At 43.2% G+C, this 24193-nt stretch overlaps 1 protein-coding gene across 1 annotated transcript in view; it reads right to left on the bottom strand.

Annotated features, from left to right (window-relative positions):
- The window catches only part of cdh8 (cadherin 8), a 249829-nt gene that overhangs the window by 30278 nt on the left and 195358 nt on the right, over window positions 1–24193 (bottom strand). The window contains exons 8-10 of the mRNA XM_052028021.1: window positions 19563–19699; window positions 9241–9362; window positions 7273–7390 (exon numbers count right to left, since the gene is read on the bottom strand). Of these exons, the coding sequence (XP_051883981.1) occupies window positions 7273–7390; window positions 9241–9362; window positions 19563–19699 (377 nt within the window). The remainder of the gene's footprint in view (window positions 1–7272; window positions 7391–9240; window positions 9363–19562; window positions 19700–24193) is intronic.

Below are 24193 nucleotides of genomic sequence, written 5' to 3'. Positions count from 1 at the left end.
TTTGCACATTCTCCCTGTGGCAGCATTGGGTTTCCCCCGAGTGCTCCAGCTTCCTCCCACAACCCAAAGACGTGCAAGTTGGTGGGTTAATTGGCCGCTGTGAATTGCCCCTCATGTGTAGGTGAATGGTAAAATCTTGGGGGAATTGGTGTTGGGATAATAGGTTGCTGGGGAAGTCATTGGGGGAATGAGAAACAGCAAAGACTCGATGGGCCAAAATGTTTTCCTTCTGTATTATAAGAAAATATGTAAATTCAGCAGAACATGTTGTGCCCTGCTTTGGAATGCACCATGGTCGAATGTTGGAGAGCAGCTGGGAAGTCACTGGTGACTTTCCAACAGCAGCCTTGGAACTTCTGCATCTGAGGGGAATCCCAAACTTCTTGGCATTTCTGGGGGGTGGGGAAAGAAGGGTTGTGATGGGTGAGTACGGGCACTTCAGCATGGAACCATTGTGCCATTTGCTGGAAGGTTCCAGTCCTATGAGTAGCCACATCAGTGTAGCGGCCCATGCTCCCCTGATAGTCCTCCTGCCCTCTTACAACCTTCAGTCACTTGAAGCCCAAACTCCAAATCAATCATTGCTAACCTGCCTTGTTGGCTCTTCACTTCCTGGAATAAGGCCTCTCACTGTGTTGAAAGTTTATTTGAAAAGAAGTTATTTTTTAAATAAATCTCTGAGCTGCCTAACCTGAGCCTGATGGGATCAAATTATGTGAGTCAGGTTCAGGATGGGCTCACTGTATATTCTGATAAAACATTTCTGGTCAGGTCAGTCAATAATGTGTTGGTCCAGGTCAGTGTTTCATCCAAGTTAAGGTGACTTGTTTCATATTACCCACCACATGTTCTCTGCTCAAGCTCAATAATAGGTGTTTACTCCTCAAACAGATTAACTTACTTGGGATTATTACATTCATGGTGATTGTTACATCAAGTCGGGTATGGAAGTGAATGTTCAGGTCTTGGGCTGGGTTCTGATCCATACTGGCTATGGTTGCCCTTTTAATTTTATACTTGTGCAGACTTCAGCACCAAATCTAAACTACAACTGTGATTAGTTCATGAAATGATGACTGTGATCAAGTCATAGAGTTATACAGCACCAAAACACAGGACCTACAACCCAACTCGGCCATGCCAGCTCAAGTTACCGACCTGAGCTGGTCCCATTTGCCTGCATTTGGCCCATATCCCTCTAAACTCTTCCTATCCATGTACCTGTCCTAATGTCTTTTAAATGTTGTAATTGTACCCACCACTACCACTTTCTCTGGCAGCTTATTCCATGTACCCACCACCCTCTGTGTGAAAAAGTTGTCCCTCAGGTCCTTTTTAAATCTTTCCCTTCTCACCTTAAACCTATGCCTTCTAGTTTTAGACTCCCCTGTCCTGGGGAAGAGACTGCAACCATTCATCTTATCTATGCCCCAAATGATTTTATAAACGTCTATATGGGCACCTTTCAGCCTTCTGCACTCCAGGGAGAAAAGCCCCACCCTCAATTCTGGGGGGGGAAACACCATTGCTTTCTGCAGGGTGGCATGGTAGTGTAGCATTTAGCGTAATGCTATTACAATGCCAGCGACCGGGGTTCAATTCCCGTCGCTGTCTGTAAGGAGTTTGTACGTTCTCCCCGTGTCTGCGTGGGTTTCCTCTGGGTGCTCCGGTTTCCTCCCACATTCCAAAGACGCACGGGTAGGTTAACATGTGTAATTGGGCGGTGCGGACTCATTGGGCCAGAAGGGCCTGTTACCGTGCTGTACAAATAAAGTTGAAAGTTTATCCAGTTTCTCCTTATAACTCCCACTATCCAGTCCTGGTAACATTGTTGTCAATCCATCCTGCACCCTTTCCAGCTTAATGACATCCTTCCTATAACTGGGCGACCAGAACTGCCCACAATACTCCAAGTGCGGCCTCACCAACGTCTTGTACATTTGTAATGTTCAGCTGGATGAATTCTGTTTCATTAACTCTGTTTCTCTCTCCACAGAGGCCGTTTGATCTACTGAGTATTCACCACATTTTATGTTTCTGTTTTAAATTTTAGATTTCCATCATCTGCAGTATTTCAGTTTTCAATTAGTGGGTTCATTTCCGTACCACACTGCAGGGCAGAGATGAAGCTCTTCATGATCTGTAAGTGTCCTAAGTGAAGAGATTGTGATTTGCCTTTGAGCAGTTCTTGCTGAATTAGCAGGCTAATTAGTGCTAAATTTAGCTATCCGATTCAGAGTTAACACATTGGAACAGTGGCCTTAGACAATGAGCGAATCATCTCGGGGCTGTGTAAAGGAAACCTTCTCCTGTCACTAGCCAAATTATGTTTTGATATGATGTATTTGATGCTGATGCTAGTTGTCAAAAGTGGATGCACTGCTTGGTTTCTCAGTGATAAGATCTCACTCTGGCATCACACATATCCTCGAATCTGATTACGACTACATCAGAGAACTGAGCATCATGGCTACGGTGTGGACAATCTATCTTCAAAATCCAACACAGTTCCTTTTCTAGGGTACTCCAATAGCACCTCCCATTCCTGAGGGACAAGGATTACAAGCTAATTAGTGGAGGAACTTGAGTCACAAGAAATTGCAGATGCTGGAATCTGGAGCAACAGATAAGATGCTGGAGGAACTCAGGGGTCAGGCAGCATCTGCAGGGGGAAATGGACAGTCAACGTTTTGGATCGAGACCCAGATGGAGGGTCTAAACCCAAAATGTCAACTGTACATTCTCCGTCGCAGATGCTGCCTGACCTGCTGAGTTCCTCCAGTATCTTCCTTGTTGTTGTTAGAGGAACTCAGCAGATCAGGCAGCATCTGTGGAGGCAAAGGGATATTCGACGTTCTGGATTGAGACCATGCATTGGTTCCTCAGCGGTTTGTTTGCTGCTCCAGATTCCAGCATCTGCAGTCTCTTGCATCTCCAGGATTACAAGCTCACTAGAGCACCACCACCTGCAGATTCCCCTCCAAGTCACACATCATCCAAGCTTGGAAATATATTGTTGTTCCTTTTTTGTCACTGGGTCTAAATCGTGGAGCTTCTGACCTAATAGGATCGTGAGACCACCTTAACCAGAGGACTACATTGGCTCAAGAAGGTGGGTGCCCATCATCTTCTCAAAGACGATTGGGGAAGGATAATAAATTCTGTTCTCATCAACAACCCACACCCAATCAATTAATGACAAAGGAAAACCAGCATTTGGAGATCTTCACCCCAATGCTCATGTGATTTTCACAGCAACAGACCACTTCAAAGTTTTCCTGCATGATATTAAAATTTCCAGCACCTTTAACTCATCTAAAACTGTGTTGTCCGTCCTCAACTCACACCAAGTCTAATTCACCCATTGCCCGGTCCAATGATCGGCTTCCAGGCCAGTGACCAATTGATTACATAATTGCTTTTATATTCATCCATACCTCATCCCTCGCTTAACTTCGAAATGTCTTACAGCATTACACCCATCCGATGTTTCCACATGAAACCAAAGCTGGTCACTTGTGAACTCTGAATCTCAGCTGCCGAGTTCCTAAGCTCCAACATTTCATCATGAATTCTCATGTTCTGGCCTCTTAATTCTTTTTTTCTTAAAACCTGCCTTTTTGATCAACCTTTTGGCAATTTAACCTAAAAGCCCCTTGGACTTGAGTGTCAAGTATATTTAGTGATTATAGTTGAGAGCTAAATGTTGGTCAGGTCACAAGGAAGAACTCCTCTGCTCTGAGAACATAGAACATAGAGCAGTACAGCACAGGACCAGTCTCCTTAGCTCACGATGTCTGTGACGCCAAATTAATCTAATTCTATCTGCCTGCACGTGATCCATATCCCTCCATTCACTGCATGTTTGTGTGTCTAAATACCTCTTAAATGTCCCTCTGGCAGTCTGTTCCAGGCACCCAACACTCTCTGTTTAAAAAAACTTGCCCTGCACATCTCCTTTAAACTTTCCCCCTCTCACCTTAAAGCTATGCCTTCTGGTATTTTATATTTCTCCCCTGGGAAAAAGTACTCTGTTCCTATCTATTCCTCTCATAATTTTATTATCTTCTATCAGTAATTTTATGAACTTCATAATAATACTACTGGGCCATTGATAGATAGCAGAAGAGGGCTCATTTTTACTGTCACAATGGAAAGCCAGAACCTCTGATATCTCAGTACTTCCCTCTAGACTTACTCTATTGAAACACTGCTACCAAATCTCTGGTTGAGATCAAATAAATCGGCAGTGACTGCAAATCAAACAATGAGCTTTACTTGTGTGTACAGGGAAGCACATTGATCTAATGACATGTCATTGAGACTGCACATTCTTCATTGATTGAATGAATACAAAGTCCTTATATTTTCCAACATTATCCACAATATTATACACTGCATGAGATACCTGGGCTTAGTGGATGCACAAAGAAGAGGGGGATGAGGCAGGAAAGGCAATTCCGTCTTGACCCCTACCCCTTCAGTGACAATCAAGCATATTTTTGTACACATTTGAGAATAAAGGTGCATCTGTGCTGCTCCAAAAGTGGTTGAAATCAATATATGTTCTCTTCTACTTATGGCCTTGTGTCCATTGCCAATTTTAATTGCTCCATCAATGGGAACTGTAACTTCTGCATTCTCCCTTCTCCCCCCTTCCATCGGGCAGAAGATTCAAAAGCTTGAAAACACACACCACTAGGCAAAGGACAGCTTCAATGATGCTGTTATAAGACCCCTGAATGGACGTCTTGTACAATAAAATTGAACTCCTGATCTCGCAATCTACCTCTTTCTGGCTCTTGCACCTTATTGTCTACCTGCACTACATTTTCTCTGTAACTGTAACACTATATTCTGCATGCTGTTGTTGCTTTTTGCTTTGTACTACCCAGATGTATTTGTGTTTGGAATGATCTGTATGGATAGGATGCAAAACAAAGTTTCTCACTGTATCTCGGTACGTGTGACAATAATAAACCAATTAACGCTAAACTCTGGAATTTCCTCCTTAAACCTTCCCTTCTTCCTGGTCCTCTTCTTCGGCCTTTATAGCAGCCTTTTGTTTGTCTAAATAGACAATGGAACTTGACTTTCTACCAGCGCAGTTTCTCAGTAAAACATTTGCTGCGTGATAAGCAGCTCTTTTTAGAGCTTTTGTGTATAAATTTTACAAGTATATTGACCTTCATTATCATGAAGGCAATTGTAAAGTCTCTTTGGCCAGGCAGAACACTGTAATAAAGGGGGAGAGAATGCTGAGGTGGAGATCCTGTGTGGAATTCCATCCTTAAGCCTCCCATTCCTTTGCAATCTTTAAGATGCTTCATAATAAAAAAAATGGACAAAGTTTTTGTCACCTGACCTCAAATCTTCCACTCACTACCTGCCTATAGCACCCTCTCTCACTCTGATCCATTACTCCTTACATCAGTCAATCTCACCAACCTGTCACAAACCTTCTCTTTTCTCTCCATCCCTCCTCCATTTTAAATATTTATTTTTTTGGTATCCGGCAAACATTGTCCATCCCTATTTGCCTTTGAGAAGGTGGTGGTGAGACTACTTCTTGAACCATTGCAGTTCTTCTGGTGAAGGTGCTCCCATGGTGCTCCCGTAGTGTTGGGACACCACCATCTGCAGGTTTCCTTCGAAGCCTCGTACCATCCTGACTTCAAACTATGTTGCTGGTCCTTTATCATCACGAGGTCTAAATCCTCGAACCCCCTTCCTGATAACACATCGGGAACAGCTTCAGCAGGGCGACTGCTGAGGTTCAAGAAAGTGGCTCACTACCACCTTCTCCGGGGTGACTAGGGACGGCAATAAATGCCTTCTGTTGCTGGTGAACCCCAGATTTTGAAAATGACTTTATAAAAAGATTCTATTGGGATGGCAGTGCAAAGATCTACAACAGTGTCAATGAAGAGAGATATATTTCCAAGTGAGGACAGTCTGCTTTTAAAAACAGGATTTACCTTTAACTTTTCATTTCTAAAACATTAGCTCACTTTTTCTCTACTCAGATGCCACCACATTTGCTGAGGATTTCCAACATTCCCTACTTTATTCCTTCATTCCGTATGAACTTCGAAACAAAAACAGAAAATGATGGAAAAACTCAACCAGTCAGGCAGAATCTGTGGAAAAAAAATAGCTGTTCCTTGGCGTAAATATCACCAACAATTTCTCCTGGTCCAACCATGTTCATGATATGGCCAAGAAAGCACACCTACACCTCTGCTTCCTCAGAAGGCTCAAGAAATCCGGCATGTCCCTGATGACACTTACCGATTTTTACAGATCCACCACAGAAAGCTTCCCATCGGATGCATCATGGCTTGGTATGACAACTGCTCTACCCAAGACCACAAGGAATTGCAGAGAGTTGTGAACACAGCCCAGTTCATCACGCAAACCAACCTCCTTTCCAGTGACTCTGTCTACACTTCCTCCTGCCTCGGGAAAGCAGCCAATATAATCAAGGACGCCTCCCACCCCAGTCACCCCAGTCATTCTCTCTTCTCCCCTCTCCCGTCGGGCAGAAGATACAAAATATTAAAAGGACATACCATCAGACTCAAGGACAGCTTCTATCCTGTTGTTCTCCGACTCTCATATGCTAAAAATGAATTCTTGATCTCCCAATCTTCTTTGTCAGGTCCCTTACACTTTATTTGTTCATCTGCACTGCACTTTCTCTGCATTTGCAACACTATATTCTGCATTCTGTTTTCTTTTTACTACCTCAGTACACTTATGTATGGCATGATCTGCCTTGCCAGAGTGCAAACAAAGGTTTTTCACTGTATCGGTACATGTGACATTAATAAACCAATACCAATATCAATACCAGTTAACGTTTCAGGTCGTAGATCCTTCAACAGAATTAGAAAGAGAGAAACAAACTTTATTATGAGCCTATGAATCACCTCAAGGTATTTTATCGTACAACAGGCACTAGATAGGTGGTGCTGTCATATATATTCTTCTATTGTCTATCACCCCTATTAATTAAAGATTTCATTGAGAGACACATTTATGTAAATTAGAATGGATAAAGCCAACACAAAATGGCTTGGCTTATCTGTAAACTTCTGCTATCTGCTCGAGTGACAATTGCCTTCGGAACAGATAATCCTTCAACTAATTAGTGTCGGTTGTAATTAAGATCGAAGGGCACCGTATCCCAATCCAAGCAGTCCTGATTGTTCGGCAGCAGTGAGATTTGCTGCAGGGAGACCTGACCTTTTTTACGCTGAGCACGTTTACCTGCGTTATTCTTGATCGTGAAGTTGGGGTTCCTGGAAACTTCGGGCGCCAGGCTGTAGAAGAAGTACTGCCCAGTCTTTGGGTCATCTCTGTCTGTGGCACTGACCGTCTGAATCACCTGTTAATAAGGAAGTGAAAGAGGGCGAAACAAAATAAGATGCATTTGCATAGCACCTCTCGCAATGAGACCCAAAAGAGGTTTAGAGTTCATGAAGTCCTTTTCAAACACTAGTCACTGCTTAAATGTTGGAAAAGCACCTGCCTGTTTGTGCACAGCAAGGTTTAGAGGGATCTGGGCCAAATACAGCCAAATGGGACCAGCTTAGATGGGCGGCATGGAGGAGTTGGGCCGAAGGGCCTGTTTCCATGCTGTATGACTCTATGACTCCAGGAATCCTTAATTAGCAGCATGATATTGAGCAGATAATTGTTTTTTTTTCAAATTTTTGTTGATTGAATGGTAAGTTTTTTCCAGGATACCGAAGATAACCATCTTGCAAGTAGTGCAATGAGATGGCTTTCGTCCATCTGAGTGAGCAGACAAGGTTTTGGTTTAATGCTCAGTGGGCAGAGCCAACGGAACTGCTGCCTCACAGCTCCAGTGACCCAGTTTCAGTTTCTGTCTGTGTGGAGTTTGCACGTTCTCCCTGTGATTACATGGGTTTCCTCCAGGTGCTCCAGTTTCCTCCCTCATCCCAAAGACGTGCAGGTCGGTGGGTTAATTGGCCAGTGTAAATTACCTCTAGTGTACAGTTGAGTGGTAGAACCTTGGGGGGGGGGAGTTGATGAAAATGTGGGGAGAATAAAAATAGGATTGGTATAGGATTGGTGTAAATAGGTGGTTGATGGTCAACTGAAGAGCCTGTTTCCATGCTGTATGACTCTATGAAAGATGACTCCTTCAGCAGTACATAGTCCCTCAGCAGTGGGACCTGTGATTCAGAAGTGAGAGTGCTTCAATTGTGTAACAGTAAAGATAAGCAATAGCCCAGCAGCAGGAAAAGAACAGGAACTAGGTTGGTGGACAATCTCTGCTGCTGACGTCTTAACTGCAAAGACGCACAAATTCATTTGAAACCAACATGCGAAATCATAAAAATTGGGAGGAAATCCTTCCTCGAGAAAGCTGTCATGATTTTGCCATTTGCAAAACACTTTACCCCCATGTACTTTTCCTCCTTGGACTCCCAACTTTCCTGCTTAGACGGCACTGACAAATGCAGTGGTGGCTATCCAGGCCAATCAGTCTCCAGCACCTTTCTATATTGCCTATCAAGAGGGCATAGGTTTAAGGTGAGAGGGGAAAGATTCAAAAGAAATCTGAGGAGCAACTTCTTCACACAGAGGATGGTGTGCATATGGAACGAGCTGCCAGAGGATGTAGTTGAGGAAGATATAATAACATTTAAAAGACATTTGGGCAGGTACATGGACAGGAAAAGTTTAAAGGGATATGAGGCAAATGGGATTAGCTTAGATGGGCATCTTAGTCGGTATGGACCAGTTGGGTCGAAGGTCCTTTTTCCGTGCTGTGTGACCCCATGACTCAATTCTTAAGTGTTCAAAGAAAAAATCTAACCATGAAGCAGTCAGATTATTAGTAACAATACAACTGGTCTTTATTGCCCTTCTGAAGAGAAGGCAAAGAATTAGGACATCCGGTCTTCATCGATATGTAACTCCATACCACAACAACATTGCTGCGTCCCAGCAATCTGTTGCAATGGGGCCTGGCCTGACACTTACGCAACTACTTCACAATCTTGCCTGAGGAAAAAGGGGCAGGCAATAAGTGCTACCCTGAATTGGTATAGCATCAACTTTAAGAGTGCCCCGGGGATGAGCTGGGTGCTGGTTACACCCTTTGTGTGTTCCATCAGCCTCTTGCTTTGCCAGGTGTAAGACTGAGTATCCTGGGGACTAGTGATGGGCGTCCAAGGCACTGAAGACTCTCCCCCTTTTACCCACCTGGCCAGATTTTCCATTCTCGCACAGGTAAGCTTCAGATTGCGAGGAGAGCTCAGGAGCATTGTCATTAACGTCAAGAACTTTAATGGCCACAAGGACCCGGGACACTTGGCTATGATTTCCTGCAGAGAGAAAGAAAATACGACACTTATTGGCTAACATTTCAAACACTAAACTCGTAGATACATGTCTGTCAAAAGCATTTCCTGGCTACTTCCCTGCACCTTTTGACTTTTATACACACAAAATCCTGATTTGGATGTACATCAGTGTTTCTTCATTAGAACATAGAACGTATAACAGTACAGCACAGGAACAGACCCTTCGGCCCACAATGTCTGTGCTGAGCATGATGCCAAATTAAACTAAATCCCTTCTGCCTGCACATGATCCACATCCCTCCATTCCCTGCATATTCATGTGTCTGTCTAAAAGCTTCTTGTACACCACTATCATATCTGCTTCCACCACCACCCCTGGCAGCATGTGGACATTCTCTCTTCCCCCACCAATTGGGCAGAAGATGCAAAAGCCTGAAAGAACGTCTCACCAGACTCAAGGACAGCTTCTATCCCGCTGTTATAAGACTATTGAACGGTTCCCTAGTATGATAAGAAGGACTCTTGACCTCACAATCTACCTCAATATGACCTTGCACCTTAATGTCCACTTGCACTGTACTTTCTCTGTAGCTGTGACATTTTATTCTGCATTCTGTTATTATTTTACCTTTCACTACCTCAATGCACTGTTGTAATGAATTAATCTGTATGAACAGTATGCAAGACATGTTTGTCACTGTATCAATGTGACAATAATAACCAATTTACCAATTCTCTGTGTAAAATACTTGTTCCACACATCTCATTATGGTCAATAACATTTGTGTTACAAGCAATGATAATCTCCCACATGAGAGAGACTAACCATCAAAACTTTGACACTTAATGGCATTGCCTTTGCCAAATCCCCCACAGCCAACATTCTGAGTGCACCATTCACCGGAAAATCAACTGACTGATCTCATAAATGTTGTGGTTACAATATCAAGTCAGAGGCTGGGTTTCCTGGAGTTCCTGACTAATACAGCACAGAAACAGGCCCTTAGGCCCAACACATCCCTGCTAGCCCTTTGGCAATCTATGCTAATCCCATTTGCCCGGGTTAGAATTTATCCTTCTATGCCTTGCTGATATAATTGTCTGTCTAAGTGCCTCTTACACATAGTAATTGGGTCTGAATCTACCACTTACTCTGTCAGCCATTTCCAGATATCAACCACTCTTTGCGTAAAATAAAATACTCCTCAGATCCCCTTTAAATCCCCTTCCTCTCATCTTCAACCTATACCCTTTTGTTTTTGATACCCCTGCCATGGGAGAAATGATTTTGACTGTCAACCCTCTCTATGTCTCGTTTAATCTCTTATATTTCTGTCAAGTCACCTGCTTGGCCTCTTTTGCTCCAGGGATAACAAGTCCAGCCTATCCAAATTCTCCTCATATCTAAAGTTCTCCTCAGCACTCTCTTCAGTGCAACCACATCCTTCCGATGGTGTGCCAAAGAAAAATGCACACAATACTTCAAGTGTAGCTTAACTAGTGTTTTATAAAGTTGCAACAAAACGTCCCAACTCTTATATTCTATGCCCGAGCTATGAAGGCAAGCACGCCGTATGTCTTCTTCACTGCCCTATTGAGCTGTGTTGCCTCGTTCAGGGAACGATGGACTTGGACCACAAAGTCTTATCTCCTGGCAATGCAAAGTCTTTCCAACATTTACAAGTGTAAATGTAATTTACCATTTACAGAAGCATAATTGAATAATCTCCACTTTTCTGGAGGAGCGTAGCCCAGCAACAGTCAGGTAGCTTGATACCATCCAGGACAAAGGAGGCTGCCTGACTGGCCGATCCACTATGTTAAATTTTTATTCTTTCCAACAGCAGCTCACAATGTGTGCCATCTGCAAAATGCACTGCATTTACTCACCTAGGCTACTCCAACAACACCTCTCAGAACCACGACCTCTACCACGGAGAAAGGGCAGCAAATGGGTGGGACCATCTGCAGACCACCCCTTAACTCATACTCCTTCCTGATCTGGAAGTATGTCACTGTTCCTTCATCAACTCTGTGTCAAAATAGTGAACTTCCCTTCCTAACAGCATCGGAAACAGTACCTTGCCAACCTTGTCAACTTTGTCAACCTTGTCAACCTTGCCAACCTTGTGAAGCTTGTCAACCTTGCCAACCTCTTAAAAATGAATAATAAAAAGCTCAGCACCTTTAATTGCGGCAAATCTTTCCACTTCAATCCAGCCTTTCATCGGTTGGACAAACTTAATGGAATTGGGGAGTTCCAAACTGTGCACCTTTCATTTTCCTTCCTCTCTTTCCCACAGCTGGTTCTAGAATCCCAGTTTTGTATCCACCAATCATTCCTTCTCCAGTTATTTTCGTCTCCTATCATTTTAAGTCACAGAAATGCTTAGAACTCTGGATAGCAGGTCTTTACCAGGCCCCTTATAATTGGTCACTCAGCCCTTTGAGCTCTTGCTCCCTTCCAATGGATCATGACTGATCTGTATCTCCACTCCATTGACTGGACCTTGATCTGTTAACAAACTTTAGTCCCGAATGGTCCATTCAAACCTCAGGAAGCACAACATATTTACAGAATGATAACAGACTTCTACTGTTCTTGGAGTGAAAAGGTGTTTCCTGAGATCACAGCAAACTGATTAGCTCTAAGTTTAAGCTTGTGTCTTCCTATTCTGGATATCTATCAGAGGAAAGAATTCCACTGCACATACTGTATCTAATTTAAATCACTTAAAACATCTTCTCAAGAACACCCCTTAACCCCTGTTTATGAAGGGATACACTTGACTCTGAGGAGGTTCATGAGATTTATCCTATGATGAGGAAAGGTTAAGGTAACGTTCATTGGAATTTATAAAAATTAGAGATGGTCTGATTGAAATATAAGTTTTTGGGGGGCTTGGCTGGGAAAATGATGAATGGATGTTTTATTTGTCAGGAGAACTAATAGCATCGTAATTAAGCTCTTCCCGCTTTGTTACCATTGTGTTTGAAACAAAAATAGAAAAAAATTGCTGAAAATACACAGTAGGTGAAGAAGTATCTGAAGAAAAGAATCAGAGGGAAGGTTTCAGGTCAGTGACTTTTCAGAAGAGCCCTCCCGAACTGTTCTATTGAATCTACATCAACTCGCTCTGAGGCCAATATATCTGTTTCGCTGTTTGGCTGTTCAAATTAAAACTGGAAATGTATAACAAAATGCCAACTACACCAGGTTTTGCTTGAGGTACTTTGCCTCCAGGACATGAAATTTTCTTCACAAACATTTCTCTTACTCATTAAAATGCAAAATGCCGCTTCATAAATATGTGAAGTGTTTAAATCAATATTGAACACACCAAATAGCAAATAGTAGCTACATTCAGTCTGGGGGAGAAAACGTTGCAGGAAATTAATGTAAATCCCACCAAATGATCTAGCAAATATTTCACTTCAATCTGCAATGTAAACACTCATTTGAGATCCTTTCTAAATTGCTCATTTAGACAGGGAGAAGAGAGTGAATTTCTATCTGTTGCTCACTTGATATGTGGACTGTATTGTATCATCGTAAGGCAGAGATATCTAGAAGGCTATCAGGTATATACTTTGTGAATGTGTTCCCCACACTGTCACTGCCCAGTCTACATGGCTACAGTCCCTCATGGTTACACTATTATCCATCCTGAATGTGCCTTTAATGTCCTGATATACGTATATCAGACCTTACACTACCACTAGTAGGGACCCATGGACAAACCCAACCATTGTCTTCTACCCATTGCTGTTTCTCACCTCCACCCATACTGATGCTACTTAGAGTTATTGAGTACTACAGCACAGAAACAGGCCATTTGGCCCATCTAGTCCACGTCGACCTGATTTTCTGCCTAGTCCCATCTACCTGCACCCGGACCATAGCCCTCCAAACCCCTCCCATCCAGTTACCTATCCAAACCTCTCTTAAATGTTACAATTGAACCCTCATCTACCATTTCCACTGGCAGCTCGTTCCACACTTGCTCCACCCTCTGAGTGAAGAAGTTTCCCCTTAAATATTTCACCTTTCACCTTAAACCTATCTCCTCTAGTTCTAGTCTCACCCAACCTGAGGAGAGAAAGCCTGCATGCATTCACCCTATCTGTACCCCTCATAATTTTGTATACCTCTATAAGATCTCCCCTCATTCTCCTGCACTCCAGGGAATAAAGTTCTAACCTATTCAACCTTTCTCTATAACTCAGGTCCTCAAGTCCCGGCAACATCGGCATATATTTGCTCTGCACTCTTTCAAGCTTATTGATATCTTTCCTGCAGGTAAGTGACCAGAACTGCACACAATACTTAAATACGGCCTCACCAACGTCTTGTACAACTTCAACTTAACATCCCAACTCCTGTACTCAATGCCCTGATTTATGAAGGCCAACGTGCCAAAAGCTCTCTTTACAACGCTATCTACCTGTGATGCCACTTTCAAGGAACTATGGACCTGTATTTCCAGGTCCAATCCCTTCTTTATTTTCTGAACTAAGATCATTTCTCTCCATTGTCTTCATCCCATATTTATTGTTGGGGCCACCCCCATGTTTATCAAATCCCAACTTTGGTCAGTTTGCAACCACATCTCTGGGAAAAGCAAGAATATCACACCCACCTACTAATATTTGAGACACAGATTTGTCAGGGGAAGAGAGACTGAGAGAGGGGAATCGGGGTGGGAGGAGGTGGGGAAGGGGAAATGAGGAAAACACTGTGAGCAAGGTGGTGTGTCTGTGATTATGGTGACTGGCTGACCAGAGTATGCCAGAATGTGTGTGCAGGTGTGAGCACTGTAGTACAAGGAGGGTACTGTAGATACAGCAAGTGATTAGGAAGGTAAATACAGGGTTGGACATTATTGCAGGAGAGATGGAGTACAAAAGTAGAGAAAACTCACTGGCAAGACTGGCATTTGCCTGTCCTTAATTGTGATGGTGGCATGCAGAGAGGTGTGGGCACATCTCAGCACGTCATGGAAACCAGCCTCCCCTCCATGGACTCTGTCTACACTTCTCGCTGCCTCGGTAAAGCAGCCAACATAATCAAAGACCCCACCCACTCCGGGCATTCTCTCTTCTCCCCTCTCCCATCAGGCAGAAGATATACAAAAACCTGAAAGCATGTACCACCAGGCTCAAGGGCAGCTTCTATCCCGCTGTTATAAGACTGTTGAACAGTCTCCTAGTACAAGATTGACTCTTGACTTCACAATCTACCTCGTTATGACCTTGCACCTTATTGTCTACCTGCACTACACTTTCTCTGTAGCTGTGACATATTACTCTGCATTCTGTATTGTTTTACCCTGTACTACCTCAATGCACTGTGTAATGAATTGATCTGTATGAACGGTATGCAAGACAAGCTTTTCACTGTACCTCAGTACAAGTGACAATAATAAACCAATTCCAACTCATGAACTGCTACAGTATTTCTGGTTTTTTTGAAACTCCAGGCATTTAGACCCAGTCATGATGAAGGAAAGAAGATATATTTTTACACCAGGATGGAATGTGACTTCGGGGGAACCTGCTGGTGTTTCCCTGTGCTTCTTGCTTTTATACCTTCACTGGTCAGGATATTGAGTACAGGAGTTGGGACGTCATGTTACAGCTGTACAAGACGTCGGTAAGGCCACAGTTGGAGTACTGCGTACAGTTCTGGTCGCCCTGCCGTGGGAAGGATGTCAGTAAACTGGAGTAGGTGCAAAAAGATTTTTAAGGTTATTACTGGACTGGAGGGCTTGGGTTATAAGGAGAGTGTACAAAGGCTGGGACTTTCCTTGGAGTGTAGGAGACTGAAGGATGACCTTATAGAAGTTTATAGAATCATGAGGGGCATAGACAGGGTAAATATTTAAAGTCTTCTTCCCAGGGTCGGGAAAAACAAAACTAGAGGGCATAGGTTTAAAGTGAGAGGGGAAAGATTTAAGATGGACCTGAGGGGCAGCATTTTCATGTAGATGGTGGTGAGTATATGGAACGAGCTGCCAGAAGAAGTGGTAGAGGTGGGTACAATTACGACATTAAAAAGGCATTTGGACAGATACACGGACAGGGAAGATTTAGAGGGATATGGGCCAAATGCAGGCAAATGGGACGAGATCAGTTAGGCAACTTGGTGGGCATGAATGAGTTGGGAATGTTTCTATGGTGCATAGCTCCATGAATCTGTGACTAGTAGAGGTTGAGGATTTGTAAGGTGCTGGTGGAGAAGCCTTGGTGAGTAACTCCAATGCATTTCGTGGAGGGCACAGTGTATCGGTGGTGGAAGGAATATTTTATCTTCTTTGTCTTTATTAGTCACATGTACATTGAAACACACAGTGAAATGCATCTTTTGCGTAGAGTGTTCTGGGGGCAGCCCACAAGTGTCGCCACGCTTCCGGCGCCAACATAGCATGCCCACAACTTCCTAACCCGTACGTCTTTGGAATGTGGGAGAAAACCGGAGCACCCGGGGGAAACCCACGCAGATACGGGGAGAACGTACAAGCTCCTTACAGACAGTGGCGGGGATTGAACCCGGATTGCTGGCGCTGTAATAGCGTTACGCTAACCACTACGCTACCGTGCCTGGAGGTGGATGGGGCATCAATCAAGCAGGCAGCTTTGTCTGAGACACAAGATACAAGACACAAGCTACAAAAGCCTGATAGCATGTATCACCAGGCTTAATAGTCTTATAGCCAACTGTTATAAGACTATTAAACTGTCCCCTAGTACGATAAGATGGACTCTTGACCTCACAATCTACCTCATCATGGCCTTGCACCCTATTGTCTACCTGCACTGCACTTTCTCTGTAAGTGAAGGGAACTATATTCTGCACTATATTCTGCATTCTGTTATTGTTTTTCCCTTGTACGACCTCAATGTACTGATGTGATGAAATGACCTGTATGGATGGCACGCAAAACAAAGGTTTTTTCTACATATGTCAGTGATAGTAAACCTGACTCTCTGTACATTGGTATATGTGACAATAATAAACCAATTTACTAATTTAGAAGGCTGGGTATAGAAAGTCTGGAGTATTATGTATAGGTTTAGTCTCTTGAGGATATACTTGCCTTGGAGGCAGTGCAGAGGAAGTTCATGTGATTATTTCCGAGGATGAGAGGTTGCCTTATGATAAAAGGTTGAAAAGGTTGTGCTGATGTTCATTGATAGACACCCCATCCACAACCATTCACTCACTCCACCACTGACACACGGTAGCAGCTGTTTGTATCATCTACAGGAGGCACTGCAGCAACTCACCAAGACTCCTCAGAAAGCACCTTCCAAACCCACCACCTCTACCAGCTAGAAGGAGAAGGGCAGCAAAAGCCCGGGGAACACCACCCCCTGGAAATTGCCCTCCACCATCCTGACTTGGAAACATATCTCCATTCCTTCACTGTCTCTGAGCCAAAATCCTGGAAATCTTGGAATTCCCTCCCTGACAGCATAGTGGGTACACCCACACCTCAAGGACTGCAGGGGTTCAAGAAGGCAGCTCACCACCACCTTCTCAAGGCCAACTAGGGACGGGCAATTAAATGCTGGCTCAGCCTGTGAAGGCCTCATCCCTTGAATGAATATACAAGAAGAATTTATAAGAATGAAATTTGATCTGAGGGGGGATTTGGCTGAGAAATACTTTGTTTGTTGGGGGAATTTAACAATAAGAGCCAAGGCCTCAGAATAAAGGGATGCCTTTTTAAGACAGAGCTGAAAAGGAATTAATGTTCTTTCATTCACTAAGATCATGGCTGATTTTTACCTCAGCACCACTTTCCTGCATTAATCCTCACCACTTCCATTAATATTTTAAAAATCTATGGATCCCTTTCTTGAAAGTGAAAAAAAAAACAATCAATACAGGAAATCTGCAATAAAAACAGAAAATGCTGGAGAGTAGGTGAGGCACCACTTGTGAAAAGAGAAACTGAGTTATGTTTCAGGTCTTCGAGCCCTGAAACATTAACATAAGAATGTTATACATTTCGATGAAATAACCTGAACTATGAAAAGCATAACCCCAATCCACTTAATCTCTTCTCAAATGTCAAACTCACCATCCCATGAATCAAAATGCTAACCTCTCCCTATCCCTCCTTAAGTAGGGAGACAGGTGGCTTACACAATATTCCAGAGAAGGCCTCACCAGAACCTTATGTAATTGAAGTAAAAGAAAAATCTGTTCTGGTACTCAAATCCTCTTACAATAAAGGTTGAGAGACCATTCCCTTTCTCATTGCTTGCTTTACTTACACAGTAACTTTCAGTGATTCATGTACAAGGATGTTTGAACACTCCTTTCAATCTTTCACCATTTAAAAATACTCTGTATTTCTATATTATTTTACCAAACTGGATAACTTCACATTTTTCCACTTAGTGTTTTATCTGCAATATCTTTGCCCATTCAAATTAATCTGACTCTGTCTCCCTGAAGCCTGTCTACACTTTTCTGAGAGCAAACACAGCTTTGTCAAAGAGGCAGAGAGCCGTACAGCACAGAAACAGGCCCAACTTGTCCATGCTGACCAAGTTAATTACAAAAAGATAAACTAAGCTAGTCCCATCTGTGCTTGTTTCACCCATATCCTTCTAAGTATTTCTTATCCATGTACCTTTGTATGATCCATATCCTTTGTATCATCAGCAGATTTGGATATATTGTTGTTAATCCCTCAACCAAGTTGTTGGTACGGACTGTCAACAGCTGAGGTTCCAGCAATCACACCATCTCATTAATCTTGTCCTCCAAACTTGTAGTACACACTACAGCCATGGTGCACTGATGGTGGAGGGAATGAACATTGCCTGGGGTACCAATGCTGTGAACTGTTTTGTCCCAGGTCGTTTACTGAGTGTTGTTAGCTCAGCGCTCATCCAGACAAGTGGAGAGTATTCCAGTTGCCATAACCACAAGATGATGGGGAGAGTGGGCTGGTGAATCATTCTGTCCCAGTGGATGAGAGTACTTCACGTGATCTGAACCAAGAACTCCGCTCTCTGTTTCCCAGGTGTATCTGCACTAGAATCTTGATCTCATAAACCTCTGTCTCAGTTGTGGGAATATCACCACACAACAACTTTCTTGCTCCAAATTTGTCAGTGAAGCAAGATTGGAAGCCGGGGATAATGGAACAGGTCACCTGCGTTGATGGCCATGTCAAGTTATATGATTGATACAGTCACGTAGCCGCATATTTAGGAGGTCAAATCCTACGTAAAGAGGTCATGCTGCAATAAATTCCTCTCACCAGTAGGAAAAAATATCATGATATCTTATTTGCTTTAGGTACATTCAAAGGCCAAGTTGCTGATAACCAAAGAAGACCCATTCAGGCTGATCCTTTCTCCTAGCGTTCAGTCTATAGCCCTGAAGGCTACAGTTCAAGGCCACATCCAAGCATCTTTTAAAAATGTTGATTTCTTCCTCCAGCCAACACTGCGAGATAACTGTTTTATTTTTCCTCAATATGCCTCTCTATCGATGCCCAAACCTTTTCCATTATAAAGATGAGGCAAGTTACAAATTGGAAACCTGTGAGAAAAGTTATGCTGGAAAGTTTAAGTTGGACAGGTATGATTAAACTGTTCTATGATTACAGAAAGAAGTGATTGCAGAGTTGTAAACGTAGCCCAGTCCATCACACAAATCGGCCTCCCCTTCATTGACTCCAACTACATTACCCAATGCCTCAGGAAACCAGCCAACAAAGACCCCTCCCATCCTAGTCATTCTCTGTTCTCCCGCTTCCCGTCAGGCAGAAGATACAAAAGCTTGAGAGCATATACCACCAGGCTCAGGCATAGCTTCTATCCCACTGTTATAAGACTATTGAATGGACCTTTAGTTGCAAAAAGATAAACTCTTGATCTCCCAATCTACCTCGTCGTGGCCCTTGCACTTTATTTGTCCACCTGCTGTGCACTTTCTATGTATCTGTAACACTATATTCTGCATTCTGTTTTCCCTTTTTACTACCTTGATGCACTAGTGTATGGGATGATCTGGATGAATGCAAACAAAAGCTTTTCACTGTATCTCAGTACATGTGACAATAATAAACCAATTCCAATTCCAATTATCCATGGACCCACTTCCTTCCCTGAACTGTGTCCAGTCCCACTTATACTGGCCTCAGTGAAAGTTAGCCATCAGGTTGAACCAAGTCAATAGGCCAACATGGTACGTACGGGTTTCCATAGCGATAATGCTGATATTATGCCAAACATCAGTCTCTCTGTCCAGAGGTTTTGCCAGTGTTATCTTTCCATCGTCAGTGTTGATGTTGAACAACCTCTCAAGGTCGGTGTGCCGATCAATGGAATACCTACAAAACAAACACATTTAGTCATCATCTCTCAGGAAAAGTGCATACACTCACAACATAATGGCAGTGAGGGAGCAGGAGGGGCGTGCACTGCTAACTTCAACCTTTGGCAAAATGGATGAGTTACAATAACTGACCATTGTCATCTCAGCCAGTCTCCCTTTCCATTTGAAGGTCAACATGCAATAATACTAGTTTTTCACCAGAAAGTAAGACTTTCATTCCTCAACCTCAAAGTGTCATGTAAAACTTTACAATTAACTATTTATGAATTGTAGACATATCTTATTCCAGGAAAATCAGCACACAATATATTTCTTATTCATTTTTAGGGTGTGTACATCACTGCCACTGCAAACATTTATTGTCCATGCTCAACGTCAACAAAACAGAAGAGCTGATCATTGACTTCAGGAAAGGGGGCAGTGTACATGCAACTGTCTACATCAGTGGCGCTGAGGTCAAGAGGGTTGAGAGCTTCAAGTTCCTAGAGTGAACATCACCAGTAGCCTGTCCTGGTCCAACCACGTAGATGCCACAGGTAAGAAATCTCACCAGTTCCTCTACTTCCTCAGGAGGCTAAAGAAATTTGGCATGTCCCCTTTGACACTCACCAACTTTTATCAATGCACCACAGAAAGCATCCTATCCAGATGCATCACGGCTTGGTATGGCAACTGCTCTGCCCAGGACCGCAAGAAACTGCAGAGAGTTGTGGACACAGCCCAGCACATCACAGAAGCCAGCCTCCCCTCCATGGACTCTGTCTATACCTCTCGCTGCCTTGGCGAAGCAGCCAGCATAATCAAAGAGCCCACCCACCCGGGTCATTCTCTCTTCTCTCTTGTGGGTAGACAATAAGGTGCAAGTTCAAACTAGGTAGATTGTGAGGTCAAGAGTCTATCTCATCGTATAAGGGAACCATTCAATAATCTTATCACTGTGGGATAGAAGCTGTCCTTAAGCCTGGTGGTATGTGCCCTCAGGCGGAAGATAAAGGAACCTGAGGGCACATACCACCAGGCTCAAGGACAGCTTCTATCCCACAGTGATAAGATTATTGAATGGTTCCCTTATACGATGAGATAGACTCTTGACCTCAAAATCTACCTTGTTTGACCTTGCACCTTATTGTCTACCCACAATGTACTTCCCTGTAGCTGTGACACTTTACTCTGCATTCTATTATTGTTTTTACCCTGTACTACCTCAATGCACTGTGTAATGAATTGATCTGTACGATTGGTATGCAAGACAAGTTTTTCACTGTACCTCAGTACAAGTGACAATAATAAACTAATACCAATCATTGCCTCTGAACTGAAGAACAGTTAACCATCAATCTAGTCTCGACCTGAAACGTCAACTGTCCATTTCCTTCCACAGGCACTGCCTGACCTGCTGAGTTCCTCCACCAGTTTGGTTTTGTTTGCTCCAGATTCCAGCACCTGTGGTCTCTTGTGTTTCCAAACACACTGGTGATTTTGGAGTCACACACAGGCTAGCCAGAGCAGCAGATGTCCTCCCCTGAAGATATTATTGAACTAGATGGGCTTTCACATAAATCTACCAGTCTCATAGTTTCACTTACTGAAACTAGCTTTTTTTTTAAACATTCCAGTGTTAGTTACATGATCACAAAATCACAAGACAAAGGAGCAGAAGTGGGCCATTCGACCCGAGTCTGTTCCATGAGCTAAACTAAACTATTCCTATCTAGCCCCAATTTCCGGCCTTTTCCCCATATCCTTTGATACCCCGACTAATTAGATACCTATCAATCTCCTCCTTAAACACCCCCAATGATCAGGCCTCCACAGCCGTATGTGGCAAAGAATTCCATAAATCCACGACCCTCTGGCTAAAGAAATCTCTCCTCATTTCTGTTCTAAATGGGTACCCTCTAGTTCTAAGACTGTGCCCTCTAATCCTGTCTCTGTCCAGTCCTTTCAACATTCAAAATGCTTCTCTGAGTTTAATTTGATAATTATTATTAATTATATATTAAATAAAATAATAAATATAAACATGAATTTAAATTTCTCGGTTATCACAGTAGGATCTGAATTCATGCCTCTGTTTCAGTGGTCCAGGTAGTCCTCTACTTAACTGTGGTACGACTGGACTCCTCATTTACACACAGCAGTTGAAGTTGATCAGATCATCTGATATTATTGGTGCTGATCAATATTGGCCAGGACACCAGTGAGACATCCCTTAATTTTCTTTGAAATATCCCGTGGGATCTGACAGGACAGATAGTTCCTTGGTTTAACGTCTCATTCAAAAGAGATTTCCAATGGTGTTCTTGGGGGGAGCAAGTCATAGAGTCACCGAGAAATACAGCACAAGTACAGGCCTTTCGGCCCTACCAGTCCATGCCGACCACGTTGTCCACTCAGCTAGTCCCAATTTCCTGCGTTTGGCCCATGTCCCTCCAAGCCCCGTCCTCCATGTACCTATCCAAGTGCTTCTTAAATGATACTGTTGTACCTGCCTCAACCACTTCCTCTGGCAGGTCGTTCCATACACTCACCACCCTCTGCGTGAAAAAGTTGCCCCTCATGTCCCTTTTAAATCTTTTCCTGCTATCCCTAAACCTATGCCTCCTAGTTTTGGACTCCCCTACCCTGGGGAAAAGACTGTTACCGTCCACCTTATCTATGCCTCTCATAATTTTAAACACTTCTATAATGTCGCCCCTCATTCTCCTGCATTCCACTGAATAAAGACCCAGCCTGGCCAACCTCTCCCTGTAACTCAGGCCCTCTGGTCCTGGCAACATCCTCGTAAATCTTCTCTGCAGTCTTTCCAGTTTAACCTCGTCTTTCCTGTAACAGGGTGACCAAAACTGTACACAGTACTCCAAGTATGGCTTCACCAATGACTTATACAACTGCAACATAACCTCCCAACTTCTATACATCAGTGCCCTGACTGATGAAGGCCAGCGTGCTAAAACACCTTTTTCACCACCCTGTCTACCTGTGGCACAGCTTTCAACAAACTATGCACTTGTTCTTCTAAGTCCCTCTGTTTAATTACACACCCTAGTGCCTACCAAGTCCTACACTGGTTTGACTTTCCAAAATGCATCACCTCACACTTATCTGTATTGAAATCCATTTGCCACTTCTTGGCCCACTTCCCTAACTAATTAAGATCCCCTTGTGATTTCCGATAACCTTCTTCACTATCAACAACATCTCCTAATTTCGTAATTAGGATTAGTCTTTGGACTGGGACTAAAACCAAACCTTCTGACAGGGAGGGGAGTCCTCTGAACTAAGCTACACTAGCACATGATCAACAGAGCTTCAAATTATCCCCAACAAGTTTCAGACTGACCTTTCAAATCCCGGTCACATATTTCAATTCACTGAGTGAATCTCAGGGAGCTTGACAAGGGCTTTGGTGAATGATTGACTGTGGCTTGAGAAGAGCCACATGCACCACCAAAAGGGCTAAAAAAAAGTGTTGATTGCTGCTTGAGTGCATCTTACGACAGAATGACAGCCAACTAGATACCTGCAGATTTCATCTTTCAAAGCTCCTTCAAAGCTCAGCATGCTGGAAGAATAATTTTGTCTTAAATTAGGCTGCAATAGTTCTTTGCAGGACACAGTTATTATCAGGGAGAAGAGAGAAATAGACAACCGCTTTGAAGTAAGTACAGTAAATCATTTGTGAAAACAAGAGCGATTGTCAGCCCCTGCAAGGAAGTGCTGAGGTTATCCATTTACTGAGAATATAAGAACATAAGAATTAGAAGCAGGCATAGGCCATTCAGTCCCTCAAATATGCTTCATCATTCAACAAGATCATGGTTGATCTGCCTCTCCATTTTCCTGCACTATCCCAATATTCCTTGATTCCTCTAATACCCTGAAATTTATTGATCTCTGCTTTGAACTCTGTCTACACTTCTTGCTGCCTCGATAAAGCAGCCAGCATAATCAAAGACCCCTCCCACCCTCTTCTTCCCCCTCTCATCGGGCAGAAGATACAAAAGCCTGAAAACACATACTACCAGGTTCAAGGACAGCTTCTATCCCACTGTTAAAAGACATTTGAACGGTTCCCTAGTATGATAAGATGGACTCTTGCCCTCACAATCTACCTCGTTATGACCTTGCACCTTATTGTCTACTTGAACTGCACTTTCTCTGTAACTGTAACACTTGATTCTGCATTCTGTTATTGTTTTACTTTGTACTGCCTCAATACAGCAAGTAATGAATTGATCTGTATGAACAGTATGCAAGACAAGTTTTTCACTCTACCTCGGTATATGTGACAATAATAAACCAATTTACAAGTCTATCACTGAGTCCCCACAGACCTCCAGAGATTCTATAGGTTTATTAAGAAGCATTTAGACAGGCAGGGGATGGAGGGATATAGACCATGTGAAGGCAGATGGGATCAGTTTAAGTTGGCATTGTGGTCGGCACAGACACCATGGGCCAAAGGGCCTCTTCCTGCGCTGTACTG

Source organism: Pristis pectinata, chromosome 13, assembly GCF_009764475.1.
Source record: "Pristis pectinata isolate sPriPec2 chromosome 13, sPriPec2.1.pri, whole genome shotgun sequence".
Classification (NCBI taxonomy): domain Eukaryota; kingdom Metazoa; phylum Chordata; class Chondrichthyes; order Rhinopristiformes; family Pristidae; genus Pristis; species Pristis pectinata.
This window is presented reverse-complemented; position numbering and strand designations above follow the sequence as displayed.